General features: G+C 39.9%; 1 protein-coding gene and 1 long non-coding RNA gene across 4 annotated transcripts; one reads left to right on the top strand and one right to left on the bottom strand.

Annotated features, from left to right (window-relative positions):
- Window positions 1-1,910: 1,910 nt before the first annotated feature.
- LOC117597377 (uncharacterized) lies at window positions 1,911-5,599 on the bottom strand. 2 transcript variants are annotated; one of them, XR_004578224.2, is made up of 3 exons: window positions 4,670-5,599; window positions 3,308-3,461; window positions 1,911-3,179 (listed from the first exon to the last, which is right to left on the bottom strand). It is a non-coding gene; the product is annotated as an uncharacterized LOC117597377 (long non-coding RNA). The 2 variants fall into 2 exon arrangements; XR_004578223.2 differs by lacking the exon at window positions 4,670-5,599 and adding an exon at window positions 3,716-3,840.
- On the top strand, window positions 3,836-27,447 carry LOC113542340 (CREB-regulated transcription coactivator 2). Of its 2 annotated transcripts, XM_026939804.3 has the most exons (15): window positions 3,836-4,235; window positions 11,824-11,925; window positions 13,038-13,151; window positions 13,415-13,476; window positions 14,433-14,501; window positions 15,074-15,174; window positions 15,292-15,318; window positions 15,446-15,525; window positions 15,611-15,660; window positions 15,829-16,061; window positions 16,560-17,020; window positions 17,699-18,220; window positions 19,331-19,417; window positions 21,326-21,530; window positions 23,055-27,447. In XM_026939804.3, exons 1-15 carry the CDS (start codon window positions 4,056-4,058, stop codon window positions 23,255-23,257), a joined length of 2,496 nt encoding a protein of 831 aa, XP_026795605.1. In that variant the 5' UTR covers window positions 3,836-4,055; the 3' UTR covers window positions 23,258-27,447. The 2 variants fall into 2 exon arrangements, with proteins under 2 accessions (XP_026795605.1, XP_026795606.1); XM_026939805.3 differs by lacking the exon at window positions 14,433-14,501.
- Window positions 27,448-27,846: the final 399 nt, after the last annotated feature.

The raw sequence follows: 27,846 nt of genomic DNA, 5'->3' as shown, positions 1-27,846 counted from the left end.
ATAAAATGACCATATGCAAAAAAAGGTTAATGACAGTGCAAAACACAAATGGTATGATGGTATTAATGGTGTGAGCTGCTAAGAAGAACCCACCATGCGGTATCCAATACACTCTAAAAAAAATCTGTATTGAAAAATGACCCAGCATATAGTTTATATTCTACCCTGAAAACTAGGCACACTGTATGTTAGTAAAATATCGAGCTATTACACAAATATGTAACAGGATAAATTGTCAGCAATCAAACAAAATTAAATATTAAATATTCTAGTACAGTTGTTCCCAGGGGTCCATTATGAATAGACAGAGGTCTGTGAGATTTTTCATTTTACTTTGATACAGTGGTGAAAATCACCACCATCATCAAAGCTATCATTTAATATTGTGCTGTTATAGTTATTAGCCTGTTTGACTGGTCACTTGAATTGAATTAGAAGAGATAGATTTGACAGATAAACAACAGATAATTTGACAGATAAACTACAGAAAACGTTCACTTCAAGTGATTGTTGCTAAAGGTGGTTCTACATGGTACTGAGCTATAGGGTGTACTTTTTTCCCCACCTGGTTTCTGAATGTTGGTTTACTCCTTGAGAAAAAATGACTATATATTGAAATCGTTTTTTTTTTTTAACCTGAGGTTATTTGTTGTTTATAGAAGTATGGTGAGGGAAACCTAATTGTTATTTAGGCCCTGATAAATAAAACATAGAATTGAAGCAGGGTGTACTTTCTTTTTCCCATGACTGTATCTTGCTCTAAGTAAATATTTTAAAATGAAAAAGTCGCTCTTACTGTGTGCCAAAACCATGGATGTAGTAGTTCCTGTTTGAGTCAGATTGTTTGGTTGGCTCGTGATGGTGTAATGTAATCACTTTATGCACTACTAGTCACAACAAACCACCTACATGCTAATACTGTTCATAGCCAAAACATTTTTTGATGATGATTCTGATCTGACCATGACACATTTCCGATTATAATTTTAGTAACACTTAGTGAAATTCTCCTCTAGTGGGCTCATCTGAAGAAGGGCTAATTTTGCGTGGCCAACATCTTTTGCAGGTGGTGTCTAAGGGCTGGTTTTGAAACCAAACAACACTAAGACTCATCTAAACTGTGAAAATCTAAACTGGGAATATTAGGCTCTACTTGGCATCCCTCACCATCTTCATTATAATGCTGTGGCCTTGTTTGCTTATGGGTCACGTGCAAAATCTCCAATCAAGATAGCTCTGAAGGCAGATCTGCCTCAAAGGAAGAATGCAGTTGTCCAGTTAACAGTTTATGGGTGGAACTTTTCGATGACTGCATCAGAGGTAGCATATCATTACACTACATAAGAGCTGGCACATTGGTACCTTTGCATTTCTCCAACAAAATATGTAGACTGTCAGCGAGATAAAGATCCAGTTAAAGTTGTTAGCTAATATTAACTAGCCAGATAGCTATCAGGCAAATGCTAGCAAATAACAGAGTTTATGGTTTATATACATTATTTGGCTAGGTAGCTTTCTGAGTTGTTTTCTAGTGTAACATGACTAATAGAACAAGAACAAACAAGCTTACTTTTAGCTAACACCATATAAATATAAACCTTTTATAGTACATCAAAATTAAAAGCACTTATGACTGACCACAAAATTGCCATGCAACCAAACAAAGAAAGAGCACACCAAGGACTGTCATCATTTGAAAATGTTTGAAAATTAAACTTAAAAAATTTATATATATATATATATATATATATATATATATATATATATATATATATATATATATGTGTGTGTGTGTGTGTATATATATATATATATATATATATATATATATATATATTTTTTTTTTTTAAGTTTAATTTTCAAACATTTTCAAACGATGACAGTCCTTGGTGTGCTCTTTCTTCCCACAGAGTCTCAGTCGGTTTGAGATCTTGAGGCCAGGTCAACACCTTGAATGCTTTGTCATGTTCTTCAGACCATTCCTGAACAATGTTTGCAGTGTGACAGGGTGCATTATCCTGCTGAAAGAGGCCACTTCCATTAAGGAATACCGTTGCCATGAGGGGGTGTCTTCGTCTCCAACAATGTTTCAGTAGGTGGTACATGTCAAAGTAACATCCTCATGAATGCCGGCTTGCCTTCTCCATATAGTGCATCCTGGTGCCACCTCTTCCCCAGGTAAGTGATGCACACGCACCCGGACATCCGCGTGATTTAAAATAAAACATGATTCATCAGACCAGGCCACCTTCTTCCATTGCTCTGTGGTCCAGTTCTGATGCTCACATGCCTATTGTAGACACTTTCAGCAGTGGACAGGGGTCAGCATGGGCTGTCTGACCAGTCTGCAGCTACGCAGCATTAACCTTTTCAGCAATTTGTGCTACAGTAGCTCTTCTGTGGGATTGGACCAGACGGGCTAGTCTTCGCGTTGTCCTTCCTTGGACCACTTTTGTTAGGTACGAACTACTGCATAGCAGGAACACCCCACAAGACCTGCTGTTTTGGAGATGCTCTGACCCAGTCGTTTGGCCTTCACAATTTGGCCCTTGTCAGAGTCGCTCAGATCCTTACGCTTGCCCATTTTTCCTGCTTCCAACATATCAACTTCGAGAACTGACTGTTCACTTGCTGCCTAATATATCCCACCCCCTGACAGGGTCCATTGTAACAAGATAATCAATGTTATTCACGTCACCTGTCAATGCTTTTAATTTTATGGCTGATCAGTGTATATATTACCTCACTTGTGCAGGTCAGTATCATTTGTGTTTAAAAACTTTCTGGTTTTACCTTCACAGTGATGGATGACAGGGATTTAACTTACACTATATGGCCAAAAGTATGTGAACATCTGACCACCACACCTATAAGAACTTGTTAGACATTCCATAACCATGGCTGTTCATATGTTGTTGGCCCCTCTTTTCAGTTATAACACCCTCCACTCTATGGCTTTCTACAAGAATTTAGAATGGGTCTGTGGGAATTTGTGCCCATTCAGTCAAAAGAGCATTAGTGAAGTCAAGCGCTGATGTTGGAACGAGAAGGCCTGGCATGAAATCGATGTTCCAATTAACTTCAAAGGTGTTTAGTGGAGTTGAGGTCAGGGATCTGTGCAGGACACTGGAGTTCCTCCACACCAATCTCGTCAAACCATGTCTTTATGGACTAATATCCTGCAAAACAGTAGTGTTGCATTTTTATTAAAAATAGAAAGATAGTTTAAAAAAGTTGTACTTTATTTACAGAAATAACATGTTAATAATAATAATAATAATAATAATAATAATAAATTACGGCACACGGTTATAGAAGGGAATTATGTATGATCCGGTGTAAACCCAGGTGAGGATGGGTTCCTTTTCAGTCTTGGTTCCTCTCAAGGTTTCTTCCTCATATTGTCTCGGGGAGATTTTCCTTGCCACCGTCGCCTCTGTCTTGCTCATTAGGGATAAACTCTATTATAAATAAATATAAATAAAAATAAATATATTTATTTCTGTAAAGCTGCTTTGTGACAATGTCCATTGTTACAAGTGCTATACGAATAAAATTGAATAATGAATCAATTTGTAAAATAAAGAATGTTCAACACTGAAAAGGAGAACATTTTTTCTGCTTTCATGCAGTTTGTAATTGTGTAAAAAATAAAGAAATCACGATATCCACGATATCTCAGAAAAGCGTATTGTGACATCATTGATCACGATACCGATATTATGTCGTCATATCGCCCAGCCCTGCGTGTAATATTTATTTTTTCCCCCTCTGCGTGCCAGTAAGCCGAGCGTGCTGTGAGCTCCATGTGCAGTGCCATGTGTCTGAGGTCTGAGGCACTCCCTGCATTGTGCTGTCGCTTCTTACGCACGATGATATAAGAACAAGTATGTGGAGTATTTATATTGATGAGCATCCTTGAGTAAAGCGTGTGTGTTGATCGCGCCCTCGGCGGCTTCTTCGTCACTCCCCACTCCCTTGTGAAAGCCCTCCTCTTCCCTCAGTAGGCTGAGCGCTCGGCCTGGATGTGTGCTGAACACAGCGGCTTGTAGAAGATGTCCGCCGCGGGTGCTGGAGCTTGCGGACCCGGACCCGGACCTGGAGCCGGCGGCGCTCCGGGATCCGGAGCCTCCAACCCTCGAAAGTTCAGTGAGAAAATCGCCTTACACACTCAGCGCCAGGCCGAGGAGACCGCCGCCTTCCAGGAGGTCATGATGGACATCACCTCCACCCGGGTAAGCAGCAGCAGCAGGGGAAGCCAGGACGAGCCTCGTAGCAAAGGCCTGCCGTGTACCGACATATACACACGAGCTGGTCTAAAAATGTGTGTGTTACAGCCTGTCTGTTCAGAAACACCACGAATGGAGGCGTGTGTGAGAAGTGTGGTGGTGTTTACTGGAAGAAACTCGCACTTGAAAGCACACACAGGCATGCTAGCTAACTACACAGCTAACAGCTAGCTAGTTATTAAGAATGTTGTGATGTGGCTAGTTAGATAAGAATGTTTGACACTTTTTTTTTTTTTTTGCCTTGAACATTAAAACCTGAATCAGCTGAAGCTGAGCTGAGACAAAAAAAATCTTAATTATGTCTTAATGACTTGGGAATAGTATTTAGAAAAAGAAAAAAACAACAACAAGCCACTTCGCGTTATAAACATCGTACAAACCCGCTCGCGTAGAAGCAGGAAGCTAACATTAGCGAGTTCGGCTGTTTGCTTAGCATGTCGGCTAACAGTCGCTAGCTGTGTTGCTTCATGACAGCCCTGAGAGGAGTAATGTTTATAAATGAATATGTATTTACTATAGCGCTGTAAACAACAGGCGAGTTCATTAGCAGCTAAGCGAATGTGTAATGTAAGGGAACGTTAGCTGGCTGGAACTTTTACGCTGTAAATGTAGCATGAGAGCTCAGTGGCTAATAAACATGCTAACATCTCAGTGTGTGTGCTGCGCGCTGTGATTTATCGCTTCACTGCGCTCCAGCTCGCGCACATCTCTAACTATTTAAATACTCCTGAAATTAAAATAGATGTTTTAGAGCTTTTAATACGTGTGTCTTAGCTTTATGGACACTAATACAACAGAATATACAGAAAAAATGACAGGTTTTGGAGATATTCTCGTTTTCATTTTATACTATGACACTTCTAGCAAACCATTATTTTTTTTCCATGACTCATCTTGTACTTGTTTTGTGTTTGTCCAATGAAATACTCTCTAAACACACACGTCCCGCCCCCAGGGGCACCCCATCAACTAGATTAGCAGCAAACATGGTTCGTTAGTGTGTGTTTGTCTGTTTCTTTCCTTACACTATTCACTTTTAAAGCCATCACTCGGTGGAGAAAATTTTTTTTTTTTGTTACAAAGAGGAGGAATTTTGTGCAGTTTGACAGTTATGTGACAGGTTGTATGATTCCATCTTTATAAACCATCGGGGCCTCTCCATCGGTAAGAGGAATATCATATCAAGAAGCGTAATATGTAGAAATGTATTGCATTAACGGTTCTATTTATTTACATTTTATCATGTTTAAGCCATATAGATAGATAGATAAATGTAAGTTCCTCTGGATAAGGGCATCTGCCAAATGCTGTAAATGTGTGTGTTTATATATATATATATATATATATATATATATATATATATATATATATATATATATATATATATATAAACTGAGCAGTTGAGGGTTAAGGGCCTTGCTCAAGGGCCCAGTAGAAGCAGCTTGGCAGTGCTGGGATTTGAACTCACGACCTTCTGATCAGTAGTCCAACATTTTCACTACTGAGCTGAGACACAGTGCTGAGTTATAATAATTCTTTAGGCATGTCAGATCTCTCTCAGTGATGCTGTAGCTCTCAGTCACCATCAGTGTCACTGACGCTCAACCACAGCTCAAACATTTACGGCATAACTCCGAAAACACACGTCATTTTGTTGTCTAGGATATTGTACTTGTAAAAGTCGGTTAAAAAACGTCAGGTGTTGGTGAAGGAAAGCCTCCGCAGCTGAAAAAAATGCTCTCGCTAAACTCCCCACTCTTTTCCATGTTTAGCTGCTAAGGTGATGTCAGGTTTGTGTAGATTCAGCAGTGGTGTGGCGTTTCACGAGCTTGAAGCAGATCAACATGTTGCCACTCTGACTTCCTGTTTCAAAAGGAAAAACATCAACTTATAGAATCGAAGAAATTTGGGGTTTGGTTAGCAAGGTGTCAAAACGGCTCACGGTCTCATCCGCTGGTAAAGCTTTAGGGATTTGTTTGAAATCATAAAGTAAATAGATGAATGTGTATATATAATTTCTCACAACAGCATGAACTGTGAATTAATCATTTTTTTCATGTGTGGTGTCATTAATGTGTAATCAGTCCTCTGTGCTTGTCTCCAAGTAGAAGTTTCAGTAAACCATTTGCTGGTATTTAGAGTCTGACATCCGCTTGTTGAGTATAGCACATTTTTTTTCTTTTTTTTTTTTTTTTTTAATTTCACGATTTCAACATCAACATGTCTTCACATCTTCAGCATTTTCAGCCTAAGTATCATGTAGTGATGGAGTCATGAATGTAGTCTTCATAGTAATTATTATTATTGCTGATTATTTTATAATAATAATAATAATAATAATAATAATAATAAATAATAATACCATTTTGTGGTTGACACGGCAAAGCGACAAATCCAAACATTCGGCTCATCTGATTCCATGGACCAATCCTGTAACTGTAGTTCCTGACAGCAATTATTTACCATTTACTGTTTGCAACCTTTCAGCAAATGTATACAGAGACAATGTGAAGAAAAACTAAGACTGTTGGTGCCTCTGGTGAGTGTATGAAGCTAGTACAATTGGATTCTGTTGCTAATTAAGCTATATATAGCTGCTGCTATTTCTCACCGAAACCTACCGCTTGCAGAAATACAGCTTCGCTGCACAAGTGTTCATCTGATTAGTTTTTGCTGTTCATATTAAAAGTGGTAACTGATGATTTAGTGCTGGAGTCTGGATGTGTCCTGCTGTCTGCAGCTGAATAGTACTGTAGTAACTATACTCAATTATGGGCGTCTGAATGGTTTTTTTGGCACCAGGCCAGAAGCAGATAGTGTAATTTGAATGCAGTTTCACAAGTTTTTTGCCTTCATGAATAAATAAACGGTGATTAAATGGGACTAGTTATCTAGTTTAGCTGTTCATTGTGGTATTGTGGTGTGGAGTGGTATCAGATGCTCTGTGAATGTTCACAGGCATTCACAAGAACCCCGTACAGGTTTTTTTTTTTTTTTTTTTTAATGTTTCTGATGAGATAATAATAATGTGAGCTTGCTGAAATGTGGCTAGTGATGTATTATTCTCCTAATGAAGCCCTGTGCTGTTTCCTGACAAGGGTTATCAGACTTTATGACAATTTTCCTGCAGGAAAGATGGATATGTAATTCTATACACACAAACTATAGAACTGAACAACTTGGCGTAATTGATCCCATTGTAGCACCGAGCTGGCATTTATATTTCAGACATTTGTCTGCGTTGAGGCCAGTTCACGCCGGCCAAGTTTCTGAAGTGTAGTTACACTTCTTTTTAACAAGCATTTCAATCCATGCCGGCTGTCAGAGGCGCATTAGTGCTGTGTAAAACTCTAACCCAAGCATCCCTCTGCCCTTGTTTTACACTTCGTCTTGTTTTACTCACGCATGAGGGAAGCGTAAACTGTTTATAAATCAAACTTTTTATATGCTGTTAATTTTATTTAAAATCCTAAGCTACTAAGATGTCATGATTGTGTAACTTGTAGATATGCTCATGAATAACTAGAAAAAAAGGTGACTATTTTGTTTATTCTCTACCCCACTGTCTCATGTCACAGTTTTATGGAGCTGTCTTGTAATGCCACCTGGTTCAACTTAGCCTGTCCTCGTCCTCTGTGTTTAGTTGACATGGTTGTGTGTTTTGCCGTTAGTTTTCGTGCCAGTAACGCATGTGGAACGCAAGCTGTGTGGCTTGAACATGCAGACCGGGTAGAGAATGACCATGCACTCTTTTGGACCTCAGCGTTATTTAGTTACTGCCATTTGGGTCAAGTAATAGAACTCTGTTCTGCTGTGTAGTTAGATGCTGATATGGTATTGAGCTCATCATTTCTCACAGCACAGCAGAGCGGAGCTCTATGATGAATTGCTTTCTTCATGGTGATATTGGCTAATTTTGTTTGTAGCTTCAATTAAAGGGTGTGTAATGTGGCAAAAATATCACAGGAAGTGGGCATGTCAAGATCATGAAATTTTAGCTGATGATGAATTGACATGCCAGTTGATTAATTTCTTTTGTCAGTTTTATGCAACTGTTATAGTATGCAGTACTTAACAGTTTTCTCTTTAATTTGGTCTTGGCCAGTTCTCACCCACCAGCCAGCTCTTCCTTATCATTACAGCAGCTACCAACTGGGGAGGATGGACACCAACACATGCTTCCTCCGAGACATGCAAAACCAGCCTCCGCAACGTTTTGAACTGCTGCTCATACTGACTCACAGAGTTCAGAGGAAATCGTTATCTGCCCTCTTATGCATACATGAGCACACAGAAGCCCATGATTGGCTAGTGTCACCGAGATTGACAGGGGTGAGAGTAACACTATCCCTCCCACCCAGTGTACTCGCGATCTCCTGAAGATGCAATCTGTTGCTCAGGAGCATCATAGTATACAGTATGTTATAGTATAAGCTAGTGCATACTGTATGACATAACGACTGTCTAGAACCTACATAGTGTGTCTTACGCCAATAGAACACAGTTTAAGAAAAGAACAATGTGCGCCATAAATTACATGAATTTTCTCAAGGGACATGAGTGTCATTTTAGTTTAGGAAACACCTGTTTCAATAGATTTGCATTAGGTCTATAAAAAGAACATCTTAAACATTGTAAATAATGAAAGTAACAGTGTAAATATTATGAAATTAGGATTTGTTCTGACAACTGTACTGTGTACTTTGACCTAAACATAAGCCTGTGATATTAGTTTGCTGGCTTTGTCGGGATTTCCTCACAGCTGTGATGTTCTGTTTGGCTAAATCCATGTTCAACAGTTGCTCATCTTTAGCAAAGGAGTGTTAGTTAAGTATGGATCAGGTATCCTGTGCATTCTTAAGCATCTTTGCTTTTCAACATTTTACCTTCAGACAGGTTTTTTTTTAAAACTGTTATATAGACCTACCACACATAGACAAAAAGAGGTTTAATATAATTAGAGAATGAATTCAAATAGTAAGATATTTAATGTGTAGAAGTATGCGTGATATTATTTTCAGGTCCGTGTGCAATGAAGAGCAGTCAGGACTTCATCTTTTATTTTTGGATTATTTAACTAGAAAAGCTGGATGAGAATGAGAATATAATTATGCAACATAAATGTATGATTGCACAATCTTACCATTGGAAAACGTTTGCTGTTGACTCAGATAATTGTGGTCAGGTGATTACGTCATAACTCTGACAGGACTAATTGAGGATTTTGCTTATTACAAGGAACAGGCATGAAAATCAAAGATTTGTTGAAAAATAAATAACATAATGCCATAACTGATGGGCATCCAGTCCAGTTCCTTATGATTCACACAGCATAATGTAACATGATGCAGTTGTACACAATGCCATGTCTACTGCCTTGTGTGCATCACAAATCTGAGGAGTTGCTATTTTAACAACTGCATAAGGTCCAGGGTTTGATCCTGAGCTCGGGTAACTGTCTGCATGGAGTTTCATATCTTCTCCCTGTGTTTGTGTGGGGTTTCTGTAACTGCAGTTAGGCAGTTTGGTGTGAATAAGTGCATGAATGGTTTCCTGCAATGGATTGACATCCCATCCGGGGTGAATCCTCCCACCTTGTGCCTAATGTTGCTGAGTTCCTGAGAGAGACTCTGGATCCACGTGCACTCTGACCAGGATGAAGCGTTTACGAAAAACTAATGAAGTAAAGTTTGCTGCTACTAAGATTCTAAATGCTAACTTTTTTTTTTTTTTTGCATAACATACAAGCATGTTAAGAGGCTATATTTACCATTTTAATCTGTTTATGGTATTGCAAACATTTGCAAATTGGACACCTAAACGTTTTACACATTTATGCTATTAAAAAACCAGGATAAAGTGATAGATATGACCTTTTCATATAAACCATGTTAGTGACCTGGCTCCTCTAAACTCAAAACTCTTACTATTAACAGAAGAAGTTTTTTTGTGGTAGAGGATGTGGTTAGTAATGTTGGGCTTAAGGTGTGAATAAAATGGTTTGATCTAGGTTGAATCATTCTGTTATTAATCACACCTAAAATACATCCTTCCTGTTCTTTCACTTCACGTTTGTGACGTTCCTGATTGCATGGACTCATAAGAAGATAAATAACAACATTATTTATCTAGTGTACAGTTCATTCATGGCTACATCTGAGCAGGGAAGACCAGGAGAGGTGTTTCTGACACATTGCCTTGAGACCTTGTGGTGATTCTGGCCAAGTTTTTTCCCTTTGTTGAGGTATAATAAAACTCCATTCAAGATTTTGAGCTAAATTACAGATACAGTGAACTCACTATTTCTGACGTGTGTAAATCTATGGATACAGTTTAAGAACCTGAGCTCAAAATCAGCATCTTTGGAAATTTGCTTGGAACAAATGAATACGCAAACCTTCGGCTGCTTTAAAAATTGTAGATCACAGTGCCTCAAAACCCCTCAAGCAGAAGAGCTACTTAGATCATTCTGATTTGTTTAGTCTGTAAATGTTTAGAAAACCTCATACACCTGGTGATGGCAGAATAATGTATTTATTGCATTGTGTATATCATGCCATATACACAATGGATTAGACGCATTTGTCTCTCTGAGGTGTCCTTGACCATGACCTCAGATTGCGTATGGCCTTGCCCATGGATGGCACTCTACCTTTTATTCTCGTTTCCTTTGATTAACCAACGGTAGAGTGCCACGCTGGCTCCGGCATAAAACAATATTGTCGCTGTCATTTATGTGCCAATTGTAAGCCTCTGAAAGATGTGGAATGTGAATTGCTGTTGGTCCATGTGTACAGACACAAAAGCTTGATTGTACTGTTTGGAGTGGGTTTGAACAGTGAGGCGGAGGAACAGCACTAACACAATAACACTCATTTCAGCTTGCTCGAGATGACAGCAGCCGATTGCGCCATGAATAAAACACTCGTGCTGCAATGCTTACAGAGAAATTATGACAATATTCCACAGTATTGCTGGATTATCTGACTCATTATTCATCTTATTCTCCTTCAGTGTGGTTTCCAATATGAAATATAGCAACATAGAATGTCTCCTAATAATCTGCCTCTTATTTTTTCACAAAATAGGCTTAACTGCTTGAACCTATCCTTGTCTGACTCAAAAAAAATTATCATTTTAATTATTGTAATTATTAGGGGTTACACCACTGCACTGTTGAATTTGCAGTTCTTTGTCTATAACGTTTCATTGCTTCTGACAGCTCTGCCAGTAGTTCTTTATATCAATGCGCTCATTCTAATACTTCAGCATTTCTATAAGTAACAGCTCTTTCACAGAGACTCGTATGGTGGACACCTCACATAATCTTAGCCTAATAATAACCAAAATAAAAACCATGTTATTTAAGAAAGAAAAATGTACAATGATTGATATGGTGAAGCTTTCTGCATGGAGACATTTAACATTTATGGAAGGAGTCTCCACTGTCAGCAGTTTGTAATAAGCATTTGCTAGGTGGAAGTTTCTGCTGTTTGCTTTTTGCTTATGATTGATTTTTTTCTGCTCTTTTCAGATTCAGGCTCAGAAGGTGCGACTGGCTAGAACACAGGGCCCTTATTACGGAGGCTCTCTGCCAAACGTCAATCAGATCGGCAGGAACGCGGCCGACCTCCAGGTATGGCAGTGTGTCTCTTAGTAGTGGGTGCTATGGGCAACAGTTTATATCGCACTATAGTTTACAGTGATCTCGGTAACAGTATATAGCACAGTATGATATGAAGTCCTTTAAGTTTCACAAGGACCTGATTTAGCTGGTATTTTTGGTATTCTTTGGTCCCCCTGGAATTCCATGTAGATTATGTGTAATGTTTTCTCATGTAAATGTGTTGCTAAACTGGTATAACATTATTGACAAAAATCCATACCTTAAAAACAATTCCAGCCAGTATACCGGATCAGCTGTCATACTGCCCACTGCTAGTGCCGATGTGCATCCGGGTATTTATGCTGGGCCAGGAGCTAGTGTTCTGGTGTGCCAGCCACTGTGGCAGGTTGATTAAGTTGCTTATACACGATTTATTCAAACTTAAACCTCACACAAAGAAAGTATGTTAAATGTCTATTAGAACTAAATAAATGCTTACACACTCCCATGTGGACTAGTAATTTAGAATCACTTCAGCCACATGGAAGGTGCTATATAGAATATAACTTATTCTGTAGCTTATTCTCTAAATTTATGAATTTATTCTAAAAAAAATTAAGCTTGCAATGTGGTTACGTCACTGCTGTGTTATAGATTTTATTGTATAAAACGTCAATAGTCTGTCAGTGTATATGTGTGAAAATTACATTTTTCCTATTTTTTTTAATATGCAGTGAAGAAACACCCTTTGAAAACTGTGAATGTCAGGCACCTCAGGACTAGATGTTTAAAAATCTGTGTTGCTGTAGCCAAGTAAAAACAATTGTTGCTTGAGTTTCCTTGGAAATAAGCACCAGTATTGGCAGTCTACCCAACAGAACTGCATCAGGTTGCACAACAGCTCATTATTTGTCCTTGTGTATGAGCTTGTGCACATTTTGTTTGTGTTGTGATGGGTCTTTTGCACTGTGTGTGTCTGTGTGTGTGTCTGTGTGTGTCTGTGTGTGTGTCTGTGTGTGTGTCTGTGTGTGTGTCTGTGTGTGTGTCTGTGTGTGTGTCTGTGTGTGTGTCTGTGTGTGTGTCTGTGTGTGTGTCTGTGTGTCCGTGTGTGTGTGTGCGCGTGCACATGTGTATTCCCTTAGGGCCCGTTCCACTCGAACTTGGAATCCAGCCGCTCCACACGGCACCATGGGCTGGTGGAGAGAGTCCCCAGAGAACGACGCTTCGTCTCCCCCAGCCGACCGTACAGGAGATACGTATCCTTCCATTCAGTACAACTACATTTGCTGTAGTGAGATATTTTAATATATAATATCTTAAGGACAGACAATGTACAATTAGAGCATCTGTTCTCTCAGCAAAGCTGCTCATGCGCTGAGAAATTTATCAGGCCTTTTTTTTTGCTTTTTGCTTTTTTTGGTGATTCAAATAAAGGCATTAACCTTTAAAAATTATTTTAAATGGGATGTGTACTAATTGGAAAGGAGTTTGCAGTTGTGTCCTTGACCTTTGACCTCAGGTGGACAGCTCTCATTGCAGCTCCGCATACCTGTCTCCACCCCCTGACCCGAGCTGGAGAAGGTAACGCTTACTAATTAGATCTAACTAATCTCAGTCACGACCTCTTTGTGGCGCATGTATTAACTCTACTGTGCATTTTGCTTTCTAGTTGAAAGTTAAATGCTGGTCTGTGTGTGTGAAGATTTTTGGCTTGTGATGCACTAACACTAGCACTAGCACTGACAGAACTAACCCGGAGGTGCTGCTTCAGTCACCACTCTTCCACAGCTTTGTCTTCATTTGCTTTTCAGGCATTTTGGACAGGAATTTTCCATCTTCTTTCACCTTTTTCTTTGACCTTAGCAACTTTTCTAAGCTTTTTTCATATATTTGTCTGCCTTGAGATATCTTCTTCATTTCTTTTATCCATCTCTTTCCATTTCTGGCTTTATTAAATGGAACAGACTCGGTCTCAGTGAGTGGGATACTGACTTTTCAAATGAAACACTCATTACTGATTAAATGAGGACATACTTAATCAGATCATTTTTGACCATTGGTTTGTTGGACTGCTAATTTTAGTTGATATTTTCTGAAATCTTAGTGGTGGAATGACCAGGTTAAGACTGGAGGAATCAGTAAACATGTAGACATGTAAATATGTTCCATTGTGTCAGTGAAGTCTTCACATTTTGATTAACAGCTATATAACAGCTGCCCACACAGCCACAGTGGAAACCTGTGAAGTAAGTATAGAGACACATGCTGACTTGACTGTGTTTAAAAAAATAAATAAATAAAATAAAATACAATAAAAAAAAATCTTGATATTAATAGTTGATGTAAATTCCACTGAACATATCTCGGTCAGTACTGGCTTGGGTCATAGGGCAAGAGAAAGGCTCTATGCACTGTATATATTGTCAGTGTCCCTCTTTCTGATTTTCTCTTTGGCTGCTTTCGGTACTTTCGTAAGCCTGCTCCATTTTTTCCTCTTGGTGCTGGAAATAATGGGCATTTTTCTGTCAATCACAAAGGAACTGGTCCAGTAATTTCTCCATGGACAAGAACCCATTGTTCCGTCTTCCCACCACAGCACTCAACAGGTGAATTCGCCTCTCTCCGATGCTCCTTCTCTCTCCGTTTATCTCTCTGTCTGTGTCTCTCAGTCAATCTACATCTCGTTTGCTTTTCATTCCTTTCCATTTTTCTTTGACCCTGTGTCCAACTGTCTTTTCCACTCTCCCATTCTTTCCGCTCTTGACTTTTTTCTGACCTCGTATCATGGTGTTCTGACAGCACTAGGAGTAGGGCGGTAATATTGTGAAGGGCTCGTGTTGGAGAGAAGGTGTGAGCTGTTTATACTTTTATGTATGCACTGATTGACCTGAGTAAACAGTCTGGGGTTATTATATTTTAGTCAGTTCTGCATGCCTTGTAAGAGATTACATTACTATGGAGAATTTCTCATAGTTTTATTTGGTGTGTTATTGTGAGTTTGAAGGTATTCTGCACTGACAGTGTCACTGAAACTGCTTTCCCCACTTGCAGGAAGGAGCAGTAAGAGAAATCGTTTGCTCCTTTGTCTTTTCAGTCCCCATCTCCCGAGACTGCTACCTTCTTATAAGATATTTGGCCATTTCACTTCATTTTCACCTTCTTCTCTTCTGCTCTCTAGAACGAACTCAGACTCTGCTCTGCACACCAGTGTGATGAACCCTCCTACAGGAGATCCATTCAGTGCAGGACACGCCCTAAACCCTCATGGGAGACGCAGCGGTATGTACTGCTCTCTTCCCAGGGGCTAACGCACTACTTATTCTTGCAGCTGATACCCTGCAGTGTGGCTGATTTTTCTTTCTTTCCTTTTTTTTTTTTTTTTGGTCCATGTTATAGGTCTGTCTGAGGGTGAAGGGCGGAGAAGTAAGTCAGTTATCATCTTTCACCCCAGTGGCCATGAAACATTTTAGCAATTTATAATACTAGTAGAGCAAGCTGTAAACTTAAAATGCTTACTGAGATGTTGATTCCCATCCCTATTTCTGCATAGTGTTTCCATACCCGGTCCCTCCCATAGAGGAGAATGTATTAGATGAAGCCAAGCTTCTAAAACCATGGGACACAAAGAAGGTACCCTGGGCTTTTATCCTGTTAAAATAATTGTGTTCTCAGTATCATTTGACATAGTTGATTTATTTGCCTTTCTGTGCTCCAGTTACCCATGCTGTCCACGCGACCAAAGTCTTGTGAGGTCCCTGGAATCAAGTACGTCTCAAGAACTTTTTTTTGTTTGAATATGTTTGAAGTCAGTGAAGTGGTTTAGATTAATTTATGTTTCATAATTTATCCCTTGCCTTATCTTTTATACACAACTTATCTAATCTTTCTCACAGAATAAAATCTTACTCTATCACTCTCTCTTTTCTTTATTAGTATATTCCCTTCGCCAGATCAGCAGTCCAATGCCCCTCTTGTCCCATCTGCTTTGAATACTGGAGGTTCCCTGCCTGATCTGTCCAGTCTGCACTTCCCCTCACCGCTGCCAACGCCACTCGACCCAGATGAGCCTGGCTACCCCTCTCTCAGCGGGGGCAACAGCACTGGCAACCTTGCCTCCACCCTCACTCAGCTTGGCATCAATACCACAAATGCCTTCAACTCTCCAGGTGTGTCCCCTCATGACAAGCAAATGTTGCTAATCATTTAATTACGTCAGGGTAACACTGTGATCATTATGATGTTATGAGGTGGAAAATTCTTTGAAAATTTCCACTGGACGTGTTTAGCTTGATAAACTGAAGGCAGCTTAGTAACCTAGCATAGTGTTTAACTGACAGTTTAGGCGGTAGTAGGTGTACATGTAATCGGAAGTAGCAGCTAGTTTTATCTCCTCTGGGCTGATTTTGATCACCACACAGGATGCGGCCTCCTCGCTGCACTCTTTGAGTGTGGTTTGCACGCATACACGCTGGAGATTCCCCTTAACACTTAGTAGACTATTATTTTCCCCTTGCCCTTATTCTGGGTTCTGTAATTCAAAAAGCACCACAGAGAAGTTGTGTTTGTGTCAGTGTTTTAAATGTTTAATTATTGTATGCCGTGCAATTATTTAAACACAGAGGCCGTTTTGACATGCTCTCCGTATCTCTCTTTCACTTTTGCAGGTCTCCTGGCCTCTCTGCAGGGCACGCTTAGTAACCCTACTCTCCAGTCTTCTCTTAGCAACCCTAACATCCAGTCATCCTTAAGCAGCCACTCTTTCCCCAACTCCCTTAGCTCTGCCTCACTGCAGTCATCACTTAGCAATCCTTCCCTGCAGTCCTCCCTTAGCTCCTCCCCTTCTTTGCAGTCGTCCCTCAGCAACCAATCTCTTCATTCCTCCCTAAGTAACTCTTCCCTAAGTGGTCAGTCCCTCCCGTCAGTGAATAGTGCGGTGGGGCCAGGCCCTGGTTTGAGTTCCTACCCTACGCTGTTACCCGGCCAAGTGCAGCCACAGTTAAGCTCCTCCCCCCGCAGGCGGGGTCAGCTCTCACCGCTTAACCTGCCCCTGGGCCCGGATTCCCGCAGGCACCATTCCAAACAGTTCTCACCCACCATCTCGACCACATTGACTTCAATCACACAGGTAAACCACCCCCACAATCACAGAAGAGATGCCTGCTGACCACAAACGTCTAACATCTGCTTGTTGAATGTCTCTCTACACATGAGCATACAGCTACATTCCTGGTGGTGCCTTTGACCAGTGAAAATGCTGACTAGTTACTAAGTTTGGAAAACAGTTCAACAAAGTGGTTGGTGATCTACAAAGTTTAATTGAAGCCCTGAAACCACAGGACAGTTACAAGGCACTGAAACTCAAGACTCCTTTCATAAGTTACCCAGAGTCTCTTCTATATATAAGCTTCTATGTATATCAACAATCATACATTTTTCTTTAAATAACTTTTTTAAATCTGTTTATTATTGGCTCTAGATTATGTGGAACATCCACCATGCAAATCCTTGTGAAGGAGTGTTACTATAGAAATGATAATGATAATGAAATAACGTATTAGAATGAGCACATTAATATGACCCTGTGATTTGAATTACAGCTGGCACTACTGTCCGAGCAGCGCTGTTGTAGAAATTTAATAAACACCTTCGGACCAATCAAATTTAAGAATTCAGCAGCATTGTGGCATTATGTAGATCTGATCATGTTGTATGTTGTATCTTAAAATTATTTATTGGATCCAACATCTGTATTGAATTATCAGTATATCTGAGTGATGAAATCCCTTCCTGACCCTCTGTCCAGGGTGTTCCACTAGATACCAGTAAGCTTCTGATGGACCAGAGATTACCACCATATCCTTTTGGTCAGTCTCAGCCAGCCCAGAGCGGTGATGCACAGAAAGGCTGCTCCTCACCACAGTCAGGCCAGCCACCAGTCCAGCACCAACAATTACAGCAACATCAGCAGACAGCACAGCCTTCCCAGTGTCACCCCCACCCCCACCCCCACCCCCACCCACACTCACATACACAACACCCACAGGCCATGCAGCTGCACATGCAAAACATGCACAACCTGCATAAAACGCAGAACTTTCCGTTTGATCACGTCCAACGACAACAGGGCTCCCATCTCCAGCCACAGCCGAACCAAAACCGCAGCAGCACAGCTGACACGCCAGCGCCAGTGAACTCGCAGAGCATGCAGGAATCTGATGTACATACACAGACACACACACACGCTGTACAGCAAGAACAGAACCAGAACCTTCCTCACCTTCAGCAGATCAGCCAGTCTCTAGCCAGTGAACTTGGTCTTTACAATGTAAGTTGCTTCTCCTTCTGTGATTTCTGATTGTGTACAGTAAGACCAAAAAAAGTTCTGCACCATGCACTATTTTGTGTTGTAGTATATTTTGTATGTTCAAGAGAAAATCTGTTGTGCAGTGAAACACAATTAGTACTGTTTTACTGTCACATAAGTTTTTTTTTTTTTTTTTTTTTTTTTTCCCTTTCCCTGAAAATACAATCTTACTAGTTCACAAATTTGCAGTCTATTAGCCAATATGTCTGTCCCTTATGTAGTGACGCCAGTAACATGTTGCAACACTTGGAGTAGGTGACTCATATGAACTGACTATGTTAATAGTAAAAAGGATATAATTATGCAGTATTTTATTCATAGTGCGATGCCAGTTACAGAATAGTGTATTAGTTGATTTTGGCTTGCTTATTCCAGCAGTGGTAGATTAGGAATTTGCTTCTCTTAGTGACTTGTGAATCACTGCTCTCTGTATCTTTGGAGGGATGCAAATATTTCACTGCCAGGCAAAGCAGCTTTGTTCCTGCTTGAGCTGTTTGTCTGTGAGGGAAGATTGTTGTATTTACAGTTTCTACCCACAATTTCAGAAAAAGGATGTGGTCAGATTCAGAGAGGCCTTAAGTAAGGCTGCATCTTTTGGCTGGCATGTGTTATTGGTGCTGTAGTTAGGTAGTAGTTGAACTCAAATCTATTAGGATTTATAATTAAATCTTAAAATTAAATTAAACTTAAATCTGTTAGGATGTTAGAATGCAATATACTCATCTCCCCAGGACCTACCTGGGTTTACTGATTTCCTCTGAACCCTTGTCGATTGACTCAGTCTTTTGAATGAGCAGATGAATTTGAGAGGAGCACTCCGTGTGTAGCTTTATCTATTTATAGCTCTGTCCAAGGCCCTGCTTCCTGGCTTCTTTTGTTCTAAAGGTCTCTGATATCAAGATCAATGTAATACAGGCACTCTTAACAGGTGTCAGACATTACTCCTCCATTCATAACTCTGATGGTTTTCACACAGTTTCTCAAGCAGAATGTGCATCGCTGAGCCCAGTGTGCAGCATGTGTTTGTGTAATGCATTTGTTTTGAGTCTAATCTCTCCGTTTTTGCTTTAGGATTCCTTATTACTGAACTCCCTTCTGGATGATCCATACCTGGGCCTACAACTCACTGGCAGGCAAAACCAGAACCTATCTCAGCAGGTATGAAATAAATATACTGTAGCAACAATTGTTTGACTAGATGAATGGGAGTGGTTTTATGGGATTTCTCTGTTGCCATTTAGTGTTTTACTGTCGGTGGGGGTGGGGACAGTAATGAACTTTTCTACATCTGAATTTTTAATTTTCTGCTGTCTTATGATTTAATTTCTGTATTTATAAAACTGACAACTAAAGTGTGTTTTCTGAATGAAGTAACATATATTCACCATCCACTTTATTAGGAACACATAAACCTGCTCATTCATGCATCATGTGGCAGCAGTGCAATGCATAAAAATCATGTAGATACAGGTCAATAGCTTCAGTTAATGTGCAAATCAAACAAAAAGAATAGCGCACCTGTGCCCACTGTAGCCTCAGATTCCTGTTCTTGACTGTCTTCTGCTGTTTTCATGTTGTGCATTTTGAGGTGCTGTTCTGCACACCACTGATGTAAAGAGTTATTTGAGTTGCCAAAGCCCTTCTGTCCGCTCAAACCATTCTGCCCTCTCGTCTGACCTCTCTTACCAGCAAGGCTTTTCACCCACAGAGCTGACACTCAGTAGATGTTTTCTGTTTTTCGCACCGTTCTGTGTAAACTCTAGAGACTGTTGTGTGTGGAAAATCCTAGGAGATCCGCAGTTTCTGAAATAGTCAGGCCAGCAGATCTTGCACCAACAAACATTTTCTGCATTGCACTGCTGCGACATGATTGGATAATTGCATGAATGAGCAGGCGTACAGGTTTTCCTGATAAAACGGTCAGTGAGTGTAGATGCGCTTGTTCGTATGAATTAAAGTAATTAATTATATCAAAAACAATGGACACTGATGGACTATGGGCACTAACCAGAAAATTGCTCTCAGCAGGATGTGGGGTGCTTTAAAAGCAGCAGTAGTAGCTGTTTGCTTTTCTAAATTTAGGACCAAGTACTCTCACTATTAAGACTGGGTAGGGCCTCCCTCTGCTCTCAGTACAGCCTCAATTCTTCGTGGCATGGATTGCACAAGATGTTGGAAACGTTGCTTTGAAATTCTGGTCCATGTTGAAATGATCGCATCACGCAGTTCCTGTAGATTTTTCAGGTGCACTTTCATCCTGAGAATCTCCCGTTCTACCACATCCCAAAGGAGTTCTATTGGATCTGGTGACTGGGAAGGCCACTGAAGAAGACTGAACTCATTGTCATGTTCATGAAACCAGTTTGAGATGACTTTTGCTTTGTGACCTTTTTCATTATCTTGCTGGAAGTAGCCATTAGAAGATGGGTAAATTGTGGCCGTGAAGGGATGCACATGGTCAGCAACAATACTCAAAGAGGCTGTGACATTCAAGCGATGAACGATTGGTATTAACAGGGCCAAAGTGCGCCAAGAAAACATTCCCCACACCATTACACCACCTCCACCAGCCTGGACTGTTGACACAGGGGGCGGGGAGGCCAGGGAGTGTGGGAACTGGTGAACCTTGAGGAAACCCAGGCGGACATGGGACAAAAACTGCAAACAGACAGTAACTTGAGCTCAGGATCAAACTGGGACCCTGGAGCTGTGAGCCAACAGCACTACCCACTGTGCCACATTTCTTCTCACATTTATCCATACAAATTATTCTTTTATATTCTTAATATTATTCATCTTCTTAGTCCTAACACGGAGATCTTTCACTGTGTCGTGTGTCTGCTACACTCAGACTGGGTCTGGTGTCATTGCTCTTTGAAACTGATGTATATTTTCTGTTGTTAAGTTTTGATGCTTTATTATTATTATTATTATTATTATTATTATTATATTGATTAAAAACCTGCTAGTCAGCTCCATTAATAAATAAGGTTAGATCATTCTGATCTATCCTTGACATCCACTTGGGTCTTTTATCGTTCTTATCTATGTGTTTTCATACTGTAGTTCACCATTGACTCGCACGCAGAGGGTTTGTCCTTTAACCACAGTCTGGACTCTGGCACCCCCACTAAAGGCCAGGATGGCTCCTACCCCAGCCACCAAGGGGTGCTAGACTTGCTGGACTCTTCAGATCAGCAGTTCCTCAACCCCAGTCAGAACCAGAACTATGGCAGCGGGCGCCACCCTGTCCCCAACATCATACTGACTGGTGAGTGTGTGAGAGTGGGTGTTGGTTACAATACGTCTGTGTTTAAAGTCAGTGTTAGCTTATCCTAAAGGCATTGTATGTGCACCTGAAACTGTGATAAGTCCACATCCAATAATTACACAAGACAGACAAAGATGTTGCAAGAACCATAGATTGGGACCAAAAATTAGTTTGCTTGTTAAACCTTTTTTTTGATTCATTTAAATGCACCTCAACATATTTTATGCACTTGATGTGGGAATTGTGTGTGAAATAAGGAGCCCTAAAGTTGGAGTGCATGAGCAGAATACACTTACAGTCATGCTTTGTGTGTTGCTGATTTTTTTTTTTCCATTCTCATGATTTACTATTAAACAAATCGTGATTAAGGATGTACTCACACAGAAACTAACCAGACTAAAAAACACAGGAAAATGAGTATTTCCACCATTTCAAGTTTAAGCAGAGTATGGAAGGGTATAATTTTACCAGCTGCACAGTCAGGAAATGCTTGCCAGCAGCAACATAGTGGATGAACATAGTGGGGACGGGGGACGGGGACGAGGACAGAACAGTACATTTTCAATATAGTCCTTTTTTTAGACATTGTTTGTCTAATGTCCACATGGTCTACAGTGACTGGGGCAAGAGAAATAAAAAAAACCACTAACTTTCCATTCTCATTAACACTATTTGTTGTATTAGATTTGCCACTTTTTCTAAGCCTGTTCAATCTATTTTAAGTCAAATTTCTGGGGCTTTTTTCTGTTTTGGCTGAAAACAAATCTGAAGCGCAGAATGCAGAATATTCTCCATTTACCATGAAGGAAAGTGACTGCGCCTACACGAGGTCAGTCGAGGGTGTGTGGGATGGGGGGAGGGGCGGGGTTTCCAGGCAGTGTCAGCTAGTAGCTGCAACTTGATTAACACTTGCGTAAATCATTCCAGATTAATATATCGATTTGCTCATCTCCCGTTTTTATCGAGAAAAAGGCTGCTCTGTTGGTGTATTTTTGAGTGATTACTTGTACATATGTACTCTGATGGTAAAGGTTGGTAGGTCTGGTAATAGCAAAGTAAATGTCGCTGGACATCGTGGCAATGTAAGATCTTGTAGAGATGATCCAAGCGTATTGCACAAGCCTACTTAGAGTCTAACGCTCAGCCTTTCAACATTGCAGGGCTGTATATTCTCAAGGCTTTCCTTTGTATACATGGGTCATCTCTGTTTGAACAAGTTCATTCATTTATCACTTTGTAGCAGATGCAAAAACTCCAGTGTCAGGTTTAATCCTGCAAGAGTACAGTGTCCAAGGTTTATAGATAAGAGCAGGCATTCCTATAGCATCAGGATTATTATTATGTGACAGGTCTACATTAGATTTGGCATTTCCTGGTTTTCCCATGCTATCTTGGCATGGTTAGTGGTGTGTAGCTGTGAAAATGCTGTGTATGTTTGTTCTGTATTTGTGAATGCGTAATTGACTTGTCATGAATAGAAATGTTTTGCCGTAATGCTCTGGTTCCTGTCTCTGTGTTTTGCAGGAGACTCTCCTCCTGGTTTGTCTAAAGAGATTACCAATGCTTTGTCTGGAGTGCCAGGCTTTGAGGTGGACCCATTCTCTTCAGACGACACACTCAGGATGGAGCCTCTGGCTCTGGATGGCCTCAGTATGCTCACCGATGGAGACTTGATGCTGGCCGACCCTGCCGTAGAGGACTCGTTTCGCTCTGACCGACTCAAATGAACAAGAGAAGGGCGATTGGAACGATTAGGAGTCAGGAGACATCCATACAATCGGCGAGTAAGAAGAAGTGAAGTCTTTAAGGCATTCCAGTGGGATTTCTCCTCGCACTCCACTTAGGCTTGAAACCTGCTGAAGAGATTCCTGAAAGGGACCAACTATGTTTATGATAAAAAAAGAAAAAAAAAGTGTTAGTCCAGCTGTTTTTGCTCTAAGCCCCATGCACTTGAGAGTTCTCTTCAGATGCAAACATAAATATAGGCATTAGCTTGTCTAAGTCCTAACTGCATGTTGACATGTGCACTTCAGATTACATAACTCCTACAGAGGAGTCAAGCATGTGATGCCAACTCGCAGAAAACGTTTAAATCTGTGAGATGCTCATTTTCTGTTTATTGTCCCCTCTATTGAGAGTGTTGACTCTCAAAAACAGACCAAGTGTTGATCTTACAGAAGAAGATCTACCAAAATAGAAATATGACCAACTTTACCATGTCGCTGTATGTCACCGACTGTGTACTTTGCGTTGAGGGCACGTCCTCCACAACCGCTTGTACTAAACGAGTATTTATTAATTCTGAGCTGGTTATTTAGTGACACTGATCCTCTGTTTTTATGGCCCTGCCATTGAACCTAAACTTTTTTAGTCTTTAATTGACTTCAGTCTGCTGTAAAGTGGCTTTGATTTATCAGCAGCCTCTCTTTCCACCAAAGTGTCAGGGGAAAAAGATCAAAGTATCTCTCTAAAATTAGATTCTTGCAGATACCAACCAAAATGCCTCCAAGTAGATTTTTTTTTTTTTCGTGCTTCAGCTAAAGCAAGCTTGTGTCTCGCGGATGTGATGTGATATGATGTGATAGTGGTAGTGTATAATGGCAGTGTGTGTTTTCTGATGTCTCCTGTGTCAGGCTGAACTGGTACCCTGGAGCTTGGTTCATGTGAACTGAAAGCTGCAGCCCTGTTAATGTAATGTAGCCTGTGCTGTTGCATTGCAGATGAAATGGTGGTTTTGCGTACAGATCGCCACACACTGATGCGTTTGCGCTCTAATGGCTGGTTCTTGTGTGGTTTGCTTGTCCGTGTGTGCGTGTGCGTGCGTGCGTGCGTGTGTGCGTGCGTGCGTGCGTGCGTGTGTGTGTATACGTGTGTTTGGAGCTGAAGAATGCAGTCTGATCCTCGGGCACTGTGATATGCACCTCTTACTGCTCCCTCTACCTGCCTTTGCACATACCCACTCCTGAACAAGGCCATATTCAAAGGACTACATATTTTATGTAACAAATAGTATATACTATGAATTTTATTTTTTAAGAGAGCGACTCTAGATGTAAGTGTATATAAATGTATTCCTCTAATAATATAAATCTCTAAATTAAGGAAGAGAAGCCTATTTCTGAATAGAACCCACCAAAGTGTCGTCATTCAGCAGATTGAGTTTTATTGTTTAAGCCACAGGTTATTAGTCGTTTTTGCCTTCTTTGTCAGTGTTGTTTTTCTGATGTCTTTTTTATTATTATTATTGTTATTATTATTATGGATTTTTTTTTTAAAAAAAAACAAATTTGATTATTTTTGAAAAATTGTACAGTTGCAGTGTTTACTGTCCCTTCACTGCTTTGTGCATGTTATTAACAGCACTCGGGTTATGTTAGGTGTGTGTGCGCCATGTGAAATCAAAGCATAGGCATGTCTCAAATGCCAGAATGTCCAGAGCAGAAAAGCCTTTTATTCTACTGTAATGATAATGCAAAACAATTGTTTAAGTATATGTATAAGTCCGTGCTTTCTCTTTTTATACGCTTGCGCTTTACAGTGGCTTGGTACCTTAATGGTTAGCCTGATATCTAGGCTGCTTACTCTGTTGATTGTTGCACCTCTTCATAATCTTTATGAAAAAACTCTTTATCTAGCACTTTTCATACATTTCTAATTCATCTCAAAGTGTATATAAGTACTGATAAGAGATTTTTTTTAAATGCATGCACTGGTTAAAATGGTGAAAGATGTATTTTTTTTTTTAAAAAAAAGAAAATATAGCTAATAAAATCCAATGAATAAGATTGAATTAAAAAAAAGAAAAGCGAAAGATCTGTAAAATGAAAGAAACCTGATGAATCCAAAACAAACACATTCCGGACTTAAAGTGCGTAGAAGTAAAAGGCTGCATTCACAGTCGTCATCTGTTTGGGTTTCATAAATATTCATTAAGACCTGATCCTATGTCACGACTCAAAGTATATTGTCAGGTCCATTCAGAAATGGATAAAGGTGCTAGATTGCAGAGCTTTCAAGCCATACTCTCTGGTATATGCACAGAAATGCATTTTCTGCCTTTCAGATGATTCGCCGATTTCAAGTTCACGTCACTCTGTATGGAACTTGTGTAGAATGTGATTCTTAAAAAGGATATACCCAGTCATTTAGAAGCACTGTGAAATGAAAGGATGGTGTTAGCAAAACTCGATCACTGATATCTTAGTAGCTGCATTCTGAAACTGCAGTTAGTATTGGTGACTTTCTAGGAAATCCTAATTGAGTCGCAGTTTTTTTTTTTCACCATGTTACCTGAGCTCTAACATGTGCAGTGTTCCTGTGATCAAAGAAAGCATTCTTAATAACAAATTTGTCAAATCAAAGTTAAGCGCATCACCTAGGTTCCATACCGCAGACTTGATCTTAAAGCGCCAGATTCTTTAGTTTTGTATAAAAAGTAAAAAAAAAAGTAGACGTGCTTAATACTTTTATATTTTAGGCCATCTTTAACACCACCTCTTCTTATTACTGAGGTCTAAAGCAAAGGTCCTGTAACACTCATCTGCTGTCTTATATATGCAGTGTCTTTATGTAAAGTAGCCTTATTCCTGCACTAATTGAGATTTATACCAAGACTGCACTTGAAAACTAAGTTAAGGTTTTCAAGCCGTTCCTGTGGAGCTGCCATATCGCAAACTTTTGGCCATTCGCATGATAAAATTCAGGTAATCGTATAATGCACTCTTTAAGATCTGCTGTTGTGTGAAAGTCATGGTGTCTGGGGAAGGGGTTTTGAAAGATTTATTTTGGACATTTGTGTAGGTGATAAGAGAAAAGTTGTGAAGTCAAAATGCTCATCAGGCATACCTGACACTTCTTGCTTGTACCCTTTTGATGATCGTTAGATCAGTTTCCCCCCTGTGCCACATCGTCATCCAGAATCATCTTGAAATTAAAGTTTAGACAATCATTGTCTGCTCGCGTGCACGAGACTTTCTGGTTTATCACAAGACAGGGACATGAGAAGGATGTATGAAGTATGTTAAAACCAGTGCAGGTTGCTGCTATGTAGATTATTATTGATTATGCAGCATTTTTGAAATTCCATAACCAGTAGAGCTGTTTGTGATCATCGACAGCTCTGATACCCAGCAGTTTTATCTCTGTCGCCTCTGGTTTTCGCAACTTTCTCACGGAGCTGTAGGATTAATGGAATAGAGGGCTTTTTTTTTTTTTTCTTTCTTTTTCCTAAAACAACTGATTTAAGAGACACCAAGACTGTGATTAGAATTCTAACAGACATTTAGCAACCAAGGCTTTGTTACTGAGTCCAAACAGAGTATTTTCACCATTTCTACACAATGTTTGGAAAGATTTTCAATCATGACTCTGGACGTTATTTTCATGAGATGTGTGCAAAGAATTTTTTAAAAACCTATTTTCATATGTTACAACTGCATGCCAGGCGGCTATGCACGCTTTTTGACTTGAAGTGCACTGTAGAAATGCGCGTTGGACTTGCTGTCCTCGGTGTGTTGAAGAGCAAGGCGCAGTGCTGTTTTCCGCCAGCAGGGGGAGCTGCTGCACAGCGGCTCAGACCTCAACACAACTGATTGTCGTGTGTTTATTGACAAAATTAAAGCAATGTTCCTTATTCCGTTTTCTGTGTCGTTGTGCTTGAGTTGAGTGATCGTTTCCAGTCTCTGTTTATATCTAAGTGAAATATAAATATAAGTAAAAAAAAAACAAACAAAAAACATTTGCTTTATAAGTCATGCCTTTGCAAACTTTGCTCTTGCTTTACATTATTTTGATAACCAGGGAATCCATATTTGTTGTAAATAAGATAAAATATAGGTGCTTCTAACGGAATATTTTTAAGACTGTATCCTCATAATATTTTACAAAAAAATAAAGAATTTAATTGAATGTGTAAGAAGGTCTTTTGAAATCATTCACTTGGTTAGTTTCCTCCACTCAGCACCTTTACCTCAGCTCATGACTCAAACCACACACTTTACTAAATACTGTGTAGTCTTTTATTTAATAAACACAAACAGCATTAAGCATGAATTTGTTTAGCATTATATTCTGTCATTCATAACACAAAGCCACAGTTTTACAGCTATAGGAGTGCTGCGTCATGAGGACAATCTGATCATCATTTATCATGTTACTGTGTTTGTTGTTGCTTTTATTTGTTTGTTTTTGTTTGTTTGTTTATTTAGGCTAGGTGGCAGTTTGTCTGAGAGATAAGATATACTTTGTGGTATAAATGATAAATGTAGCATATGTTCCATACAACTTCAGTAGTTTTAAATCTAATATTTCTGAGTGT

Source organism: Pangasianodon hypophthalmus, chromosome 1, assembly GCF_027358585.1.
Source record: "Pangasianodon hypophthalmus isolate fPanHyp1 chromosome 1, fPanHyp1.pri, whole genome shotgun sequence".
Classification (NCBI taxonomy): Eukaryota; Metazoa; Chordata; class Actinopteri; order Siluriformes; family Pangasiidae; genus Pangasianodon; species Pangasianodon hypophthalmus.
Note: the sequence above shows the minus strand (reverse complement) of the source record. Positions and strands in the feature narration are given on the sequence as shown.